Below are 18,201 nucleotides of genomic sequence, written 5' to 3' on the forward strand. Positions count from 1 at the left end.
CCATAAAATAGGTTTCCAGAGATTTTCAATTTATTTTAAGTTTTAAATATGAAAAAAGTAAAAGACAGGAAGCAAGTGAAGAAAATGCAAGTCACTATTAGACTCCCAAAGCCTTGCTGTTTCTTTGCTAACAGTGACAAAAGTCACACTTATTTCTTACCATTAACAATATCACCTTCTTGCAAGGGCCGTCTGTCTGGAATTCCATGGCAGATCACTTCATTCACTGAAGTACAACAAGACTTTGGGAAATTATAATAATTCAGGGGAGAAGGATAGCAATTTCTTGCAATGCATGCCTATAATAAAATAAAAATACAGAGAGAATAATCTGGAATGTGCCAAAGAAAAAGTTAATCTGTATACAATTAATCATTTTAAAATTTGAAAAATGTGGAAAATTTTGTTGTACAAACGCTCCTAATGAAGAACTTATTTAAGATTTTATTTTAGAAATACTAGTAGCTATTACCTTAAACAGTAGATAAATAGTAGGGTTTGTAAGTCAGACCACAGGCAAACCAGTTTACTTGATAATCGCAAAGGAAAAGAAAATTCACATATTCCAAATATTTACATATACAGATGTCACTATATGAAGATTTTATTTTAGAATTACCTACTCCTTATTAAAAACATATTATTTAAATTTAAAATTTTAAATTAATGTGCACACTTAATGTAATTATAATTTCTTATATAGAAACAAGCCTCTATCCCTAATAATAAAAGTAATAAAAATAAAAATAAATACTAGTAATAATTAAGAGATGGTAAAGTATTCCTTGAGACATTTTAACCACTACATTCATGTGGAACAACAAAAGAACCTCTAAGAAAATGATCTGGTTCCCCATAAATAAGTCTTATTTTACTTGGATGTTTTTATACAGTGGTAGTCATAGCATACATAATTTCTCTTTCCACATTGCCACAGTCTTCCTACAAATAATTTAAAAATAGTTGCCTAGAATACACTTTGTGGAATGTACTATAATTTTATTGGCAATTCTAGTATTGAAAATTTATATTAGTTTCCTCAATTACAAAAAAATTATGATCAATAACTACATGCCTATCATTTTTCCTTATATTTAACGATATGCTTCTGTATTTCTTACAGCAGTATAAATACTAGTTAAGAGCACACAGAAGCAGATTGCGTTGACTGAAAATGCCAACTCCATTACTTACAAGTCGTGTAACCCTGGGCAACTTAACCTCTCTCTGCCTCAGTTTCCTTATCTGTAAGATGGAGATGACAGTAGCATCTATCTCATTGAGTTGCTGGGGAAATTAAATAAGTTAATAAAAGAAGCACGTAAAAGAGCACCTGGCCTATAGGAAGCATTCAAACTGCTATTAATGCATACCACATACAGCTGACACGAAAAACCTGGGGCCACAGGGGGTGGGGGAAGGATGGAGGGGGAGGGGGAGGGGCACTGACCCCCTGCACAGTCCAAATTCCACATATAACTTGACTCCCCCAAAACTTTACTAATACCCTACTGTTGACCTTACCAATAACAGACAGTTTAACACATATTTTGTATGTGTTATATACTGTATTCTTTATATTACATAATTCTTTGTATTATATATTGTACTCTTACAATAAAGTAAGCTAGAGAAAAGAAAATACTACTCTAAAAATCATAAGAAAAAAAGAATGCCACGTGGTGAGACCAAAGAATTTTTTTTTAATTTTTATTAAATTTTTTTTAAAAATCGAAAGGAAGAGAAAATACATTTACAGTAGATATATATATTTATTGAAAAAAGATGAAAGATCTTTTTCATCACATGAAAAGATCCATGCAGGGACTTCCCTGGTGGCGCAGTGGATAAGACTCTGCGCTCCCAATGCAGGGGGCCCGGGTTCGATCCCTGGTCAGGGAACTAGATCCCACATGCATGCCACAACTAAGGAGCTCACCTGCCACAACTAAGGAGCTGGTGAGCAGCAACTAAGGAGCCCTGGAGCTGCAACTAAGGAGCCCACTGCAACTAAGACCTGGTGCAACCAAATAAATAAATAAATACTAAAAAAAAAAAAAAAAGATCCATGCAGTTCAAACCTGTGTTGTTCAAGGGTCAACTGTACTTTATAACATGGAACAATATCCAAAAATCAGGATTTATAAAATTCCAAATAAAAAAATGTTCTAAACATTTTTATAGCTCAAGACACATTGTCAAATTTCCTTCCAAAAGGATAGTTCCAATTTACAATACCACCACCATGCAAAGGAGTACCAATTTCACCATCTTCCCGTAGGCAATGGACATAAACATCTTTAAAATACTTACTAATTTAGTAGGTCTTTATGACTTGCATTTGTTTGATTACCAGAGCAGGTTTAATTAGTTTTCCATGTGATTTATTAACTAATTATTGCTCTTCTACTATGAACAACCTAATCATATCATATATGTACTCATCTACTGTAGGGTATTTTTTTTTGTTTTTTTTATGATCATGAATATTTATTTACTAAAGGGTTTTAAGGTCTCTCTTTGGTAGATAAGCAATCTTTATTTTAAAAGTATACCTATACCATATTTACTACAAACATGTATCTGGTCTGTTTGTGGCCTTGTTATTACAGATATAAAAAGGAAGATGTTTTCCTACTAATCTAGTTTCAGAAGTTATATTCTTTTTTATTTCAAAATATTTGATGCATGTGGTAGCGTGATTTACTTAAAGTGCTAATAAAGCTAATCATCTTATAAAAGCTAAACTAAAATGTTATGAAATGTGAGGTTTCAGAAACAAGATATTTCAAGCTTACCTCAGACCCCAATACCACAGATACTTAAAGATGGGAATAATGACTGTTGAATACTTTCTATATTTGAAACAAAGTGAAAACTTTGCTTTCAAATTAGCCAAGTGTAGATATTCAGAACTTAGGTTTACTTAATTTTTTACTTTAATGTTTTAGACTAAACATCTAACAGTATGAAAAATTTTTTCAAAGCATAAAATTAAAATTCTTACTAAGTGTACAGCATGATCTATTTCTTCAGTAGTTACACCTGGTTTAATCATATCAGCAGCAATGTCCAGTACTTCTCTGGCAAGCTGTAAAAGAGAAACACTTCATACATTCAAGAAGAAATGAAATAGAAATAGAAATCTGTACCCTTTGGACTAACTTAGATTTTGTAGGATATTGATAAGACGAACCTCACTTTGCATATTATAATCCTGAATTTTCAGTTTACAACCATTTGTATGTATTTCTAACACCCATTAATAAAAGTGCATGCATGTGTGTGTAAACATATAAATAAAATTGGGCTAACTAGAAAATAGCTTAATAAGTACGTCTGACTGATTTCTATGTGAAAATGTACATCCTAAGTAATCTAAACAATAATGAACTGATGAAGTTTGAAGCTTCTCACAATTCTACAACAGGGAAGAGAAGGGAGGGAAATAAAAGAATAGATGAATGATTTTCCTCAAAGAACCACAGAAAATAACTATTACATGTAGAATGGATGAACAACAAGGTCCTACTGTACAGCACAGGGAACTATATTCAATATCCTGGAATAAACCATAATGGAAAAGAATATAAAAAAAAATGTATGTATAACTGAGTCACTTTGCTGTACAGCAGAAATTAACACAACATTGTAAATCAACTGTACTTCAAAAAGTAAATTTAAAAATAAAGTAAATATGGCTAATCACAGTTTTACTAGGTAACATTTGTTACTTTTATAAATGAGCAAATCATTGACTTCATGTGTTATAACTACTTAAACATGTTCTATCCCAAGGGGGGGAGAAAAAAACTCTTACCCTACATACGAGTCGCATCCCTTCTATATCTTCAGATGAGAGTAACTTAATTTGAGAAGTACCCTTAAGAGCCTGCTCAGATTCAGACATTCCTGGTAAAGAAAATCAGTAAGTAAAACCAAAATGAACAAAAAGACGTAGTATATATTAGCATAATTATCCCCTAGATGATATAATAATAGTCAGGTCTCACTATTTCACACAATGGTATTTCATAACATGGGAGGGTCCAGGTCAGGTTTTCTGAAAAACTACTTGCAACATGAGATTTGCTAAACAAACTGAGAGAACAATTTTAAAGAACAAATTTCCAAATCTATGAGAAATCATTCAAGATGGAGTACTTATTATTTGCCCGGGAGTGTGTTAATAAGGTCAGTAAATGATTCACATTTGAAGAGCACCATACAATTTATAACTGTTTTCATGATCATCATCTCATGAAGCAAGTAGATTATCAACAACTGATAAATTAATTACACTCATTTCTTTTTTGAAACCGGAACCTAAGTCAGTGTTCTTTAAATGGCAGCTTGTGACCCTTTAGTGGCTATTAGTGGGCTATGACTAATATTTTTTTATAGTAAATAAATGGAATAGAAAATAATAGACTATATCATACAGGGTAAGTAAGTAAGTAAGCAAGTAAGTGCTGTTGTAAAATGTTTGACTGTTGATTTATACACACACACATATACACAGATCATGCTATAAAATACAGTTCTCTGGGTCATAGTCAAAAAAGTTTGAAAAATACTGCCCTAAGAATTTGCACTCATAAAATTAGCTTAATTGAAGTTATTCATACATTTAAAAGCATTAAAGCCAGTATAATAATTATTTCAAAATCTGACAAAAAGAATATAACCATAAACTACTCTTTTTATAAATGCTGATATAACAATACCAAATAAAATATTATCAAACAGAATCCTAAAAACATAGTACAGCATGACTTCAGCAAGATTCATATTGGAAAGGCAAGGATGGTTCAATATTAAACTATTAATATAACTCATCATAGCCATAGATTAAGTAATGAAAAATAAATGATCATCTAGAAAGATAATTCTGATACCATAGCCAGCTACCACTTTTACATGATACATGTAAATCTCAAGCCAAGAACCAACATCATGGAATGCCCACTCTCAGCACTAGTATTTTTAGCACTGTTCTGACAATACTAGCAGATGTACTAAACGAGAGAAAGAAACAAGACATATAAAATTAGGAAGAAAAGGAAAAACTCCTTATCAATTTCAGATACGACTATATATCTCTAGAACAAGGGAATACCTGGTAAATGACTAGAAATAAGAATTCGGCAAGTTGGCAGATAAGAAAAATATATAAAAATCAATAACTTTCCCATATACAAACAAGCAAAAAATACAGAAGATATTATATTCACAAGAATAACTTAAAAAGATAAAGTATCCAGGAATAACTTAACATTAAAAGGCCTAATGAAGGAAAGAAAAACATACCCTATTCTTGGATAGGAAGACTCGATACGGTAAAGGTGTCAATTCTTCCAAAATTACTCTATAAATTTAATACTATCCCAATAAAAAATGGCAACAGGACATTTTTGGGAACCAGACAAGCTGATTCTAAATTTCACGTGGAAAAACAAACATGCAAGAACAGCCAGGAAAATTCTGAAAACGAGGAAAGGCGGGGGCAACAAGGCCTATCAAGTATGAAAACATGATATAGCTGTAATAATTAAGAGTTTGGCAATGGCACATGATTAGACAGATGGGTTAATGAAACAGAACAGAATCCCAAAACCTAAAGACGTGAAGATTTAATATAGTGATACAGCTTGCATTTTAAATCAGTAAGAAAGACTAATTTTTAAAAATAACTCGTGATGTCACAACCAGATATTCTGCTGGGAAAAAAATAAAGTTGAATCCCTACTTAACTCCTAAAGATAAATAAGTTTCAGATGGACCAAAAATTTTATCACACACACTCAAGAAGAGTAAAACCATAGAAACAGAAGAAAACATGGGAAAATGTTTTTATAATCTCTGAACCCAAAAGGTCTTTCTAGGTCATAAAGCCATAGGCACCTTATAAGAAAACACTGATGAATTTTACTACAGAAGAATGTTGAAAGTTTGTCATAAATGTAATGTTACAAAGACAAAAATGTAACTGCTTGATTGGGAGAAAACATTTCATAGTACATACACCAAGAGATTATTTTCCTTAATATAGAAAGAGCATTTATAAGTCAGTATGGAAAAAACTAAGTAATCTAACTGGGGGGAAAAAAGTCTAAGGATATGAATAGACAGTTCAAAAGGAAAAAAAATACAAATGATTTTTAAAAATATAGAGATGCTCAACCTTACTCAAAATGCAAATTAAAAAAACTGCAAAATACCGTTTTTCATCTTTCAAATTAGCACAGATCGCAAAACTTGATAAGATTCTAAGCTGGGGAAGATATAGGAAAACAGGACTTCCCAGGTGGCTCAGTGGTTAAAAATCCGCCTGCCAACGCAGGGGACACGGGTTTGAGCCCTGGTCCGGGAAGATCCCACATGCCAGGAAGCAACTAAGCCCGTGTGCCACAACTACGGAAGCCCACGTGCCTAGAGCCTGTGCTCTGCAACAGGAGAAGCCACCGCAATGAGAAGCCCATGCACCGCAATGAAGAGTAGCGCTCCGCTCACGGCAACTAGAGAAAGCCCGTGCGCAGCAACGAAGACCCAATGTAGCCAAAAATAAATAAATTTATTTAAAAAGAAAAAAAGATACAGGGAAAGCGACTCTCATATGTTTTTATCTGGCAAAAAAATCTCTGAGATTTATAATACCTCTCAAAATTTTTAAAAATGCATGTATCCTGTGATCTAGCTATTTCACTTTAGGCAATTAACCTATAGAAATACTCTCAACATGTGTACAAATATGTAATTATAAGAACAGTTCCTGAAGTCAAATTGTTAGAAGTAAAAACCTGGAAATAATCTAAATATACATTAGTAGGAGTCTGGTTTAATAAATTGTAACATGTCCACATAATGGAATACTTCAGTCATTAAAAAGAAAGAAATGGTTTTATATCGGATTATATGGAATATTTACAACATAAAATATAACAGAGCAAGGTGAAAAGGTGTATATAGTTTGTTCGTTTTGTGTATAATTGGGTGGGGGCGTGTTAATGTGTGTACACACAACAAATATCTGAAAAGTTCTACGAGAAATCATTAATAGTGATTACTTCTGGGGAAAGGTACTCACTTTTCACTGTGCAACATTTTATCCTATTACAATTTACCTTATCTATGTACTCTTTAAAAATACAATTTAAAACTATATTCAAGAATATTAAATACAGTGTAATGAAATTATACATCCTCAACAGTATTCTATCATTCAGACTCTTTTCTTTCAATTTATCTGAAATAGTGGAGTTTAACTAAATTTTCAAATTATATTCATAAGGACTTAATACAGTTCCCCTTTTTTCTTTGAGAAAAAAGCAAAGGTAGCTTAGCTCTGTAGATTAAACCACATTCAACCATTTTTGACAAGCAAATTCAGTAATTTCACATAATCCAACTTTAGCCTATGCTGTAAAGTACCTATCTTCTCTGCATGTCTCACTATCATTAACCATAAAGGGAGAAGACAATAGAACCCACGCCAGGAGTGTTGAAAGTATTAAATGGAGTAATACATGTAAAGAGGTTGACACAGTGCCTGACACACAGTTATGAAAAAATATCAGTTATAGAATCATCAGCATCACCATTACTACTATTATCATCACCATTACTACTATTTCTATTACTGCTACAGTCCAGAGTCTTTAGTTAGGCATGCATTCAAGGCCTCCACCATCTGTTATTTCCTAAACGGATATTATTTAATTAAGGTTGGAGAACATGCTAAAATCAAAACTATTTTTAAAATCTAGAATTTGATATAACACTAAATACAATATTATGTTGAATGTAGCCTTTAACAGCCACATAAACAATGTTTTCAGAATTGATTAGATTTCTAATGAGAGGAAAGAATCTTTAATGCTCTCAAATGTTCTAGTGTGCCTTGAAAAAACATATTTACATTTATTAGAAATCCAGCACTGAAACTTTTCTACTAAGAAAGCACTCTTTTCCTCTGTAGTAGTCTGCAAGCCCACAAACTGAACTATGAAGAAACAGCATAGCAGAATTTACCTAAAGGGTGATCAGCATAGTCTGGTCTTTGAATATAACTTGGCACTGGCCTTGTTGGCATCTGAAAAGAAACGAAGAGGTTAGATGGATCCGATTCAAACATGAAAGTAACTTTCATTATTAAAATTTACTAACAGGGCTTCCCTGGTGGCGCAGTGGTTGACAGTCCGCCTGCCAATGCTGGGGACACGGGTTTGTGCCCCGGTCCGGGAAGATCCCACATGCCGCGGAGCGGCTGCGCCCGTGAGCCATGGCCGCTGAGCCTGCGCGTCTGGAGCCGGTGCTCCGCAACGGGAGAGGACACAACAGTGAGAGGCCGGTATCACAACAGTGAGAGGCCCGCGTACCGAAAAAAAAAAAATCTACTAACAAAGAAAATAAAAGTGGGGGAATAAACACCAAATTCAAAAGTTCATTCATTTCATTGAAATAGGGGTCCCCAACACCTGGCCACAGCCACGTACTGCACAGCAGGAGGTGAGTGGTGAAGCTTCACCTGCCGCTCCCCATCACTCACAAGCGCCTGAACCACCCCCCAGACCCGGCCCCGTGGAAAAACTGTCTTCCATGAAACCAGTCCCTGGTGCCAAAAAGGCTGGGGACTGCTGACTTAAATGAAAAAAAAGTTTTAAATGACATCTTAAATATCACAACATATCTGTTTTGTGAAGATCGAGCCTAGTGCTAATGTCACCCCCCTTTCCCAGGATATGTAAGGAATGGGGAGAGTGACAGAAGCCATTAAAGATTTAAGATTACATGCAGACAAGGAGGGTGCCCGTGTTGTTCCAAACAAATTGGTGAACCACAATCAGTAAAAAAATGATGTTTCAAAGTAAATGTACACCAATATGTTCCTGGACATTATCTCTGGGAGCTACAATTAAACTTTCTTATATTTTTGACATTTTTCCAAATTTTAAAAATTAAAGATGTATCTTTTTTTTTTTGCGGTACGCGGGCCTCTCACTGTTGTGGCCTCTCCTGTTGCGGAGCACAGGCTCTGGACGCCCAGGCTCAGCTACCATGGCTCACGGGCCCAGCCACTCCGCGGCATGTGGGATCTTCCTGGACCGGGGCACGAACCCGCGTCCCCTGCATCGGCAGGTGGACTCTCAATCACTGTGCCACCAGGGAAGCCCCAATGTATCTCTTTTATAAAATGAAAACAACAGTAAAAAGAATTTAAGTATTTGAGAATGACAAATAAATTTCAACTTAAGTCAATTCCTAGGTTAAGACTCTGAAGTCAGTCTGCCAAGAACGCTGGAAGGAACAGGAGTGGCAGAAAAGCCATATCAAACTTAAGGTAGAAGAATATCACACTGAAAACATTTTAGAGAAGTAGTAATATACACTACCATTATGTTGGCCTAAAAATATCTATTCTACCTCATTCTTTCTTAAAAATTAAAGAATCCTTCATCTAAAATTTTTCTACTTCATCCATGATTGCCAATTATCCCTACTAACTTCTAAATAATGTACCATAAAAGTTCAAAAGCTAGAATGTAAACTTAATCCTGATCACATGATTCATAACTGGAATACAAATTATAAGTATCATTTTTAGGAAACTGAAAATTGGTTTAAAAGAATGTTAAATTTTTATTACCTTATTTACTCACCAGTGGATAATGTGGTCTGAGTTTACCAGTATATCGATAACCTGCCCACGGGTCAGTGTTGATATCACCTTCCACAGTCCAGGGAGACACAGATTCTCGCTTGGCCTTTTCATCTTCTGGGAGATGGACAGATGAATGAGAGAAAGAAACGCCTCAGTGGTCAAGCTACTGAGCAGCAGCATACTTTAACTATCACCATTTGAAAGCCAAGCCAAAGAGCCCAGGCACAAAATCCAGCAAACTTCTACCCTAACCTAAGTCACCAAAACTACCGCTTTCTTGCCACAGCCCTATGACTCCTCAAAGATCTAAGTGTCTTAGGAGAAAAAGCCCAAACTAAACATATTCTCATTTTTTACACAATGTTGAATAGGAACAGCTCATAGCTGAACTCCTTTTCTCAAGTAAATACTAAATGTATTCTCTCTACAATGTCAATTTATAGGAAGCCTGCTTTTTGAAATACAAAATTTGAGCCTGGGGAAAACTTCCCAACTGAGAGCAGATATTACAAATGGATTCTGTGCTTTTACTAAAAGAACAGATTCTAAATAATCCCAAAGCAAATTTAAAGTAAAAAACAAAAACTTCTCACTTAGCTGATGAATGACTTTCAACATTTTAAGTTGCTTAGAAAATTTGATGAGTATCATTTGCCTTTTTTTCAGGAAGGAGGTAACAGAAAGAAGTAGGTAATAGAAGGAAGTAGGAAAAGGCAAAGATAAGGGGAGGGAACAATCAATCGGAAGTTACTGAAAATTCATTAGAAAAATTAAGAACCAAACACACACCTTACTTCCAGGTTAGTTAATAATATACAATGTTGTATTTACTGAAATACACCTAAAAATCTTCACACAGAACCTACCCTTAATGGTATCTGAGCACATTAACTGCAGTTCTGATCCAAAAACCAAAATAAAACTACTATCCTAAGAGTTTAAATGGCAGGAATTCAAATCCCTCCTACACCAAGTAGCAGCCTATACACCTCCCAATGCACACCAGTGTCTTCCTGATTATTGTAATGCTAGCACAGGTTTTAAAAGGCAAGCTCCAAATAATTTTAGAAGTGTACAAGGAAAAAACTCCCCCCTTTAAGCAATCTATTTAAAATTGATTTTGGACAGATGGAATCATGTCATCTTAAGCTAAAGAGGAATGGTGAAATGGGTGAAGGTGATCAAAAGGTACAAAATTCCAGTCATATGATAAATTAAGTCCTGGGGATATAAAGGACAGCATGGTGACTAAAGTTATCAACAACAAGAAAAAGACAATCTAATCTCATTTTCTCATTTTACACATGAGGAAACTGAGGCAATATGGTTCACATGGGCACAGAAATGTGGAAATGCTGCTTCCCAGTCCAGTACTCTCTCCAAAGAGCATGTGGTCAACTTGGGATTGAAAGGCCCTTGAGGGGCAATTGAAAAGAATGCAAAAATACCACCAATCCATTCACATTATTGAAGAAAATACAATTATAATATTACATAAAACGTAAAGGAATAGAGGGGACTTCCCTGGCGGTCCAGTAGTTAAGACTCTGAAGTCCCAATCAGGGGGCATGGGTTCAAACCCTGGTCGGGGAACTAATAAGATTCCCTCATGCCACATGGCGCAGCCAAAAGAAAAAAAAGTGAAGGAATAGAAAGAGAGAAAGGAAAGCTCTGCTACACTACTAAATTTTAGATACCTTTCTCCCCTATGAAATTCAGGAAAGGTTTCCTATTGACATTAACATTCACACGAAACTGTTTCTCATTCCAGGACAGAAATGGACTCCATTCACTGCCACTAGGGTCAAACATTATAGAAAATAGTTTAAAATGCAGGCCAACTTACACCTGCTTTAGCTGTGATTGCATCAACCGCTTCTGTCTGAATCATAAACTTCAAGAATAATTTTCACCAGAAACAGGACAGAACAGCAATCAAGATGCAGGCTTTTTGCTTTAACATCATCCAAGGGAGGGTGAAAACGAAGGACGTAAAATCTTTCCTTCCTACTGATCTGGATTCTGAACATTCCACAATCGATTTTCAAGAGAACTGAAAGCAGATCTCCAACAAATAATATAACCCAAAAGCTATCTAAATAAGAATGAAATATGGCAAGCCCTTTTCTAGTCTCTAGGTATAATTTACTTAGGGAAAGTTTCTCTTCCAAAGTAAGTTTTTCTTAATGTAAACTATTTACGGATCAATTGATTCAAGCCCCTAAGTCCCAGACACATACGTAATAGAAACCTAATAAATATGAATTGGACTGGGGGTTGGTAACAAAATTGCATACTAACTGGTCTTTTTCAAAGGACTGTGAAAGCACAGGACAGCATAAACGAACATCTGTAAGCTGTCTTTCAAACATCACAATGCAACAGGGCCAGGTAAGCTGCAGGTGGTGTCAAAGAGTACCTGATATGTGCAAGATCAGGTACCAAGTACAGCACACCTTTCTTTCTTTCCTCTTTAAAAGGTTCTGTGCAGGTGGCCTCAGCTGCCACAAAAGAACTGCCCATATCTAAGCTTTGCCTGGAACAGAATCTTCTGATCACAATCCTGACTCAGTTCTCCCAGAGGTGATTATTAAATGCCTACTGAGCACTTACTATGCACTGTACATACACCAAGCACTCTACATAGATTTGTTTATTTAACACTCAAAATAAATGCATGATTTCGGCAGCTTGGAAGTGAGGCTTAGAGTAATCCGTGCTCACAAAACTTGGTGGAACCGGTTTTGAAATATTACCTAATACCTTCCCTCTGCAATCCAAAATTCAAGCACACTAATTTGGAAGGGTAGAAGAGTAGAATAAAAAGTATTATTTAGAGGTGTTTTTTTTTTTTTTTTGGCCGCGCTGTGCGGCTTGTAGGATCTTATTTCCCCGACCAGGGATTGAACCCAGGCCATGACAGTGAAAGCGCCAAGTACTAACCACTGGACCGCCAGGGAATCCCACAGAGGTTTTTCTTTTGTGTTTTTTTTTTTAAATGAGTTTTTATATCATATCTTTGGCTATTCAAAAGATACTTGTCGGGACTTCCCTGGTGGTGCAGTGGTTGAGAGTTCGTCTGCCGATGCAGGGGACATGGGTTCATGCTCCGGTCCGGGAAGATCCCACATGCTGCGGAGCGGCTGGGTCCGTGAGCCATGGCTGCTGAGCCTGCGCGTTCGGAGCCTGTGCTCCGCAACGGGAGAGGCCACAACAGTGAGAGGCCCGCACACCACAAAAATAAAAATAAATAAATAAATAAAAAGATACGTGTCAACCATGTCCACCTTTTACTTTAGGAAAATGGGAAGCAAAGAAACACACTGAGTATATCAGTGGTGAGTGTAAAAAGTGTAGAATAATATAGTATTGAGATGTGAAGTGCTACAACTTTTACAGATCAAAGGCAATGGTACTGTGTAAACTCTGGCAGGAGATATGTGTAAGAAATATGCACCCAAGCATCAGCATTACATGCATTTAAGGACTTGACAACCTAACTGGTCTTCTTTACTATGACACATAAAAAGTAAATTCTGCTCTTAAGTCATTTAACTCACACTTGAAATATTCCTAAGGCCTGATTAGCTTCTGCAACCAAGAAAACTCCTGGTCCAAATGATTTCACTGGTGAATTCTACCAAACATTTACAGAAGAAATAAGACCAATTCTACACAACCTCTTCCAGAAAATAGAAGCGGAGGAAATGTTTCCCATTCTATGAGTCCAGGATTACTCTAATGCCAGATCCAGTCAAAGACATTAAAAGCAAATTACAGACCAATATCCCTCATGAACATAAATATAACTGGGCCATCTTTAATTAGAGATCAGTTCACATGAACTGTTTGCTACATTATTTCACTATTATTTCTTGGAATGAGGTGCTATCTTTTAAGATGCCCTGGTTCCTTCCCAGCCCAACATTCTTTTCCCCTAATCCCTTTCTCAATACTCTTCTTAGCCCTGGAGATCACCTTTCCCCACACCATTCCCTCCTCTAGGACTGTCATCCACAATGGTAGTTGGGTTCAATTTATTAGGGCGTGAAAGACACAGGGCTGGCAGCTGAGGGCTGACTCTACCCAACACAGCCCAAAGTGATCAAGAATATTAAGCTCACCCACTGAAGAAATCATCCCCTAAGATCCAAGAGGGCACAATCTGAAACACGGCACCATACTAAACTCTAGAGGTATAAGTAAAACACAAACCGTCTTAGTCCAATGCAGTAACAACTACTTAGGAAACACCAGCTGTTTAATTCTCTTGCAGTGTAAGTCATAATGAAATAGCTCTATCCTTAGAAACCCAATATTGAAGAAACAAGCACACTTCAATGAGTTGGCAAACACTTGCAGTAGAGACCCATTCTTTATTTATTTATTTATTTATTTATGGCTGCATTGGGTCTTCGTTGCTACACACGGGCTTTCTCTAGTTGCTGCAAGCGGGGGCTACTCTTTGTTGCGGTGCACGGGCTTCTCATTGCAGTGGCTTCTCTTGTTGCGGAGCACGGGCTCTAGGCACACAGTCTTCAGTAGTTGTGGCACGAGGGCTCAGCAGTTGTGGCTTGTGGGCTCTAGAGCACAGGCTCAGTAGTTGTGGCACACGGGCTTAGTTGCTCTGTGGCACATGGGATGTTCCCGGACCAGGGCTCAAACCCGTGTCCCCTGCATTGGCAGGCGGATTCTTAACCACTGCACCACCAGGGAAGCCCCAAGTTCTTTTAGTAACATACTCTTTCACCTCAATCCTTCAGTTCCCTGTGCTTTAAGTTCCTGAATATAAAATGTTAATAATTGGCTCAAAGAGCTCTAAAAATACCTAACACATTTGATATACAGTATTTAAAGTATAAGTGAATAAAATAAAATGGCATATTTAAACCTATCTCTACACTTTGCAGGTAGCAAATCCTGCCATTTATGCTTTTTAAATTCATTTATTCATATCATTTTTCCTCATCTCTAACCACATTTCCTCCCACAATAGCCTAGCATTTCCGTTAAATGTAGACTTCGCTTTATACAACCACAGAATATATGTCTTTTTAAATTTTTATTTCCTTTTCCTTGAAATGGTGGTTAAACTGACCTCAATGAGATTTTTAAGGTATATACACATATAAAACAATCTATCAAACTTTATTAAATCAGCAAATTCCTTAAAAATATAAAGTAGATGAACTAAAAATACCAAGATCAGTAAGTTGAAAGAAAATCTTATACCAAGAACCACGTACTATCTGCCAATCCACCCATAAGGATGGCAATGCTATAAGAAAAAAAGCCCTTGTCAATTTGCAAGTAATTGTGACGAGTTGTCCTGAGCTAGCCACACTAACGGCTTGAATTTATAGGATGAGTCGCGAAAGCAGAAAAGGCCATTCGAATCAGCAATAGATCAGTGTGGTTGACAGCAATAGCTAAAAAGCAGCCAATAGTTTCACTTTGTGGTGTCTCAAAAAGGAAAACTAAACATTAGACTGTAAGGAATAACATTAAAACATCCAAAAAACAAAGTGATACAATTTTGAGTTAGACAAAGCAACTGAAATTGAAACTAAACAAGAACAAAAGCGATTTGATTAAATGAAGCCAGATAGCTCGTGCGCCCTTGCCTAAAACACACAAACGCTTCTAGCAAAGGAAAGCGGGTGCCAGATGCCAAAAGTTTAGGATGTCCTCTGGTATTGCTCAAGCCAGATCCCACTCGTGGCAGCCATCTCATGTTTTCATGTTACATATGTGAAACAAGATTAACAGAGATATTAGTCACGTTTTATTTAAATGATTACATACCACAAAGAACAAAAAATGTCCTAATTCTAGCTTTTGGGATTATACCATCAGAACATTCAAATATACGCTTTCAGAGCTGGAAGAATTCTTGTCTTCTGCACAAAGCCACTTCTAAGAAAAATGGTATAGAGATGTGTGACTTTACTTACTTGCTTTCTTATGTAGTAACTTGTGAGTAGCCCAGCTTCCTTTAAAACATTCCTAAAAGGAAAAAACATGAAAATTAGTGTCACACTTTCCTTTCTTTTTTTAAAAAAAATAAATTTATTTTATTTATTTATTTATTTTTGGCTGTGCTGGGTCTTTGTTGCTGCACACGGCTTTCTCTAGTTGCGGTGAGCGAGGGCTACACTTCATTGCAGTGCGCGGGCTTCGCTTTGCAGTGGCTTCTCTCGTTGTGGAGCATGGGCTTCAGTAGTTGCGGCATGCAGGCTCGGTAGTTGTGGCTCACGGGCTCTACAGCACAGGCTCAGTAGTTGTGGCGCACGGGCTTACTTGCTCCGCGGCATGTGGTATCTTCCCGGACTAGGGATCGAACCCGTGTCCCCTGCATTGGAAGGCAGATTCTCAACCACTGCGTCACCAGGGAAGCCCCCAGGCTTTCCTTAATTAGAAATATTTTAAAGAACTTTATATATAAGAAATAGTTATTGGAAACCTTATTTGCGAAAATCAACATCTGTAACTTCACTACATTAAATATTTGGAAAAGCTTAAAAATGATAATGCCTATATTAAAACTCATTTCATAAAGCAACCTAATGGATTAGAGACCTAAATGTAAGACCGGACACTATAAAACACTTAGAGGAAAACACAGGAAGAACACTCTTTAACATAAATCACAGCAAGATCTTTTTTGATCCACCTCCTAGAGTAATAGAAATAAAAACAAAAAGAAACAAATGGGACCTAATAAAACTTAAAAGCTTTTGCAAAGTAAAGGAAACTGCAAACAAGCTGAAAAGATAACCCTCAGAACGGGAGAAAATATTTGCAAATGAATCAACGGACATAGGATTAATCTCCAAAATATATAAACAGCTCATGCAGCTCAATACTAAAAAACAAACAACCCAATCAAAAAATGGGCAGAAGACCTAAATAGACATTTCTCCAAAGAAGACATACAGATGGCCAAGAAGCACATGAAAAGCTGCTCAACATCACTAATTATTAGACAAATGCAAATCAAAACTACAATGAGGGGGCTTCCCTGGTGGCGCAGTGGTTGGGAGTCCGCCTGCCGATGCGGGGGGCGCGGGTTCATGCCCCGGTCAGGGAGGATCCCGCGTGCCGCAGAGCGGCTGGGCCCGTGGGTCGTGGCCGCTGGGCCTGCACGTCCGGAGCCTGTGCTCCGCAACGGGGAGGCCGCAGCAGTGGGAGGCCCGCGTACCGCAAAAAAAAAAAAAAAAAAAAAAAAAAACTACAATGAAGTATCACCTCACACCAGTTAGAATAGGCATCATCAGAAAAGCTACAAACAACAAATGCTGGACAGGGTGTGGAGAAAAGGGAACCCTCTTGCACTGTTGGGAATGTAAATTGATACAGCCACTATGGAGAACAGTATGGAGGTTCCTTAAAAAACTAAAAATAGAATTACCATATAACCCAGCAATCCCACTACTGGGCATATACCCTGAGAAAAACCACAATTCAAAAAGGCACATGCACCCCAATGTTCATTGCAACACTATTTACAATAGCCAGGTCATGGAAGCAACCTAAATGCCCATCGACTGATGAATGGATAAAGAAGATGTGATACATATATACAATGGAATATTACTCAGCCATAAAAAGGAACAAAATTGGATCATTTGTAGAGACATGGATGGATCTAGAGACTGTCATACAGAGTTAAGCAAGTCAGAAAGAGAAAAACAAGTATCGTATATTAACACATATATGTGGAACCTAGAAAAATGGTACAGGTGAACCAGTTTGCAGGGCGGAAATTGAGACACAGATGTAGAGAACAAACGTATGGACACCAAAGGGGGTAAGTGGTGGGTGTTGGTGGGTGGTGGTGTGATGAATTGGGAGACTGGGATTGACATATATATACTAATATGTATAAAATAGATAACTAATAAGAACCTGCTGTATAAAGAAATAAAATTCAAAAAAAATAAATAAAGCAACCTAAACTTCAGATTACATACTTCAAATAAGCCAAAAAACATTAGTCAATATTGTAAATAGTAGCCATAGTTATATTTCAATTTCATGTCATCAAATTATTTTGAAGAATTTGAAAAGAACTCTGAACCAATGAAGTAATCATACACTGCGGGAAATAAAAATAAGGAAAATTTTGCAGATTCTTCCATGATTTATAGTAGTTTGACTCCCAGTTAGTCATATCCACTTTGTTTACTATGTGCTGACAGCCCTACTAGACTAGACTGTAAGCTCCATGAGGGAAGGGACTATGTCAAGTTTACCACTATATCTCCAGAGCCAAGCAGAGCGCCTGGCACATGGAGGAGTTTCAGTGAACACCTGCATATTGATCAGAATGGATAAATAAATAACTAGAAAGACTAGACTTTTCACTTGGGAAAATACGTTCGTGTGACATAATTCAGACACCAGTAAGTAGTACTGAATTGGGAAAATGAATTCAAGTAGTAAATTGAATTCAAGTAATGAACTCAAGTAATAAATTGGAAAAATGAATTCAACCAGACATAGATTTTACTGATGCTTTGACTTTTATAGTTTTTCCT

At 36.6% G+C, this 18,201-nt stretch overlaps 1 protein-coding gene across 2 annotated transcripts in view; it reads right to left on the reverse strand.

Moving 5' to 3' along the window:
* Window positions 1-18,201, reverse strand: part of METAP1 (methionyl aminopeptidase 1) — a 71,114-nt gene that overhangs the window by 19,848 nt on the left and 33,065 nt on the right. For both annotated transcript variants that reach the window (XM_060299766.2, XM_030865623.2), the window contains exons 2-7: window positions 15,616-15,667; window positions 9,660-9,775; window positions 8,032-8,092; window positions 3,821-3,912; window positions 3,008-3,091; window positions 161-299 (exon numbers count right to left, since the gene is read on the reverse strand). In XM_060299766.2, coding sequence (XP_060155749.1) covers window positions 161-299; window positions 3,008-3,091; window positions 3,821-3,912; window positions 8,032-8,092 — 376 coding nt within the window. In that variant the 5' untranslated portion in view covers window positions 9,660-9,775; window positions 15,616-15,667. The remainder of the gene's footprint in view (window positions 1-160; window positions 300-3,007; window positions 3,092-3,820; window positions 3,913-8,031; window positions 8,093-9,659; window positions 9,776-15,615; window positions 15,668-18,201) is intronic.

Source organism: Globicephala melas, chromosome 5 (genome assembly GCF_963455315.2).
Source record: "Globicephala melas chromosome 5, mGloMel1.2, whole genome shotgun sequence".
Taxonomy (NCBI): Eukaryota; Metazoa; Chordata; class Mammalia; order Artiodactyla; family Delphinidae; genus Globicephala; species Globicephala melas.